General features: G+C 37.2%; 1 protein-coding gene across 1 annotated transcript; it reads left to right on the forward strand.

The window, feature by feature from the left end:
* The first annotated feature begins 244 nt into the window (after positions 1 to 244).
* Positions 245 to 822, forward strand: LOC111879086 (alpha-amylase-like). Its single transcript, XM_023875563.1, has 2 exons — positions 245 to 308; positions 407 to 822. Exons 1-2 carry the CDS (start codon positions 245 to 247, stop codon positions 820 to 822), a joined length of 480 nt encoding a protein of 159 aa, XP_023731331.1.
* The last annotated feature ends 238 nt before the right edge of the window (positions 823 to 1,060 follow it).

Below are 1,060 nucleotides of genomic sequence, written 5' to 3' on the forward strand. Positions count from 1 at the left end.
ATATATATATATATATATATACCTGTATTCATGTATTTTAGCTTATGTTAGGATTGATTAGATAAAGTACCTATAATGTTGTAAAGATAAAGGAGTTATTTGTTAGACAAAACAGAAAACAAAAAAAAAGTCAATTAAAGCTTAAAATACCCCTGGGACCATTTTCTGTCGAACATAAGCCTTTTTAAAATTCCTTTCCATTCAGATTAATTAATCTTGAAATCCAATCATTACACATTCAAACATGAGTCTCGTTAAAGTCGCCACTTTCACTCAACATCTGTTCATAGTCACATGCTTTCTGGCACGTTTATATGATCTGAATGCATCAAAATATGATCTGAATGCATCAAAATATTACACATTCATGGTTTTCAATTTATTGCTGTTGCATGATATTTACCAGGACGTTTATATGATCTGAATGCATCAAAATATAGGAATGAAGAACAACTGAAATCTTTGATCAAAGCTTCAAACAACAAGGGAATCAAAGTCGTTGCAGACATAGTTATAAATCACAGAACAGGGGAAAAGGAAGATGGAAGCGGGAAATACTATATATTCGAGGGTGGAACTCCGGATAAACACCTTGATTGGGGATCTTCCTTGATTTGCAAAGACGACGACTATTGCGTTGGCAATGGAAATCTCGACACAGGAGGTCCCATTACAGCTTCCCCAGATATCGATCACATAAACCCTATAGTCCAAAAGGAGTTATCTGATTGGATGAATTGGCTCAAGATTGAAATAGGGTTTGATGGGTGGCGATTTGATTACGTAAAGGGTATTCCTCGAGTTTCACCAAGATCTACATGACCAACACCTCTCCTGATTTTGCAGTAGGGGAGCTATGGAGCTCGTTAGCTCATGGGCAAGATGGAAAACCAGATTACAATCAAGATAACCATATAAATGAAATTATGAAGTGGGTGGAAGAAGGTAATACAACAAAATTGTAATCGAAGGAAAGGGGGGGGGGGGAGAGAACGAACTAGGGTTACCTGAAAACGATACTTCAGGCGATCCAGAAGTTAGGGTCGACGCTGCTAACGAT

Source organism: Lactuca sativa, chromosome 3 (assembly GCF_002870075.4).
Source record: "Lactuca sativa cultivar Salinas chromosome 3, Lsat_Salinas_v11, whole genome shotgun sequence".
Classification (NCBI taxonomy): domain Eukaryota; kingdom Viridiplantae; phylum Streptophyta; class Magnoliopsida; order Asterales; family Asteraceae; genus Lactuca; species Lactuca sativa.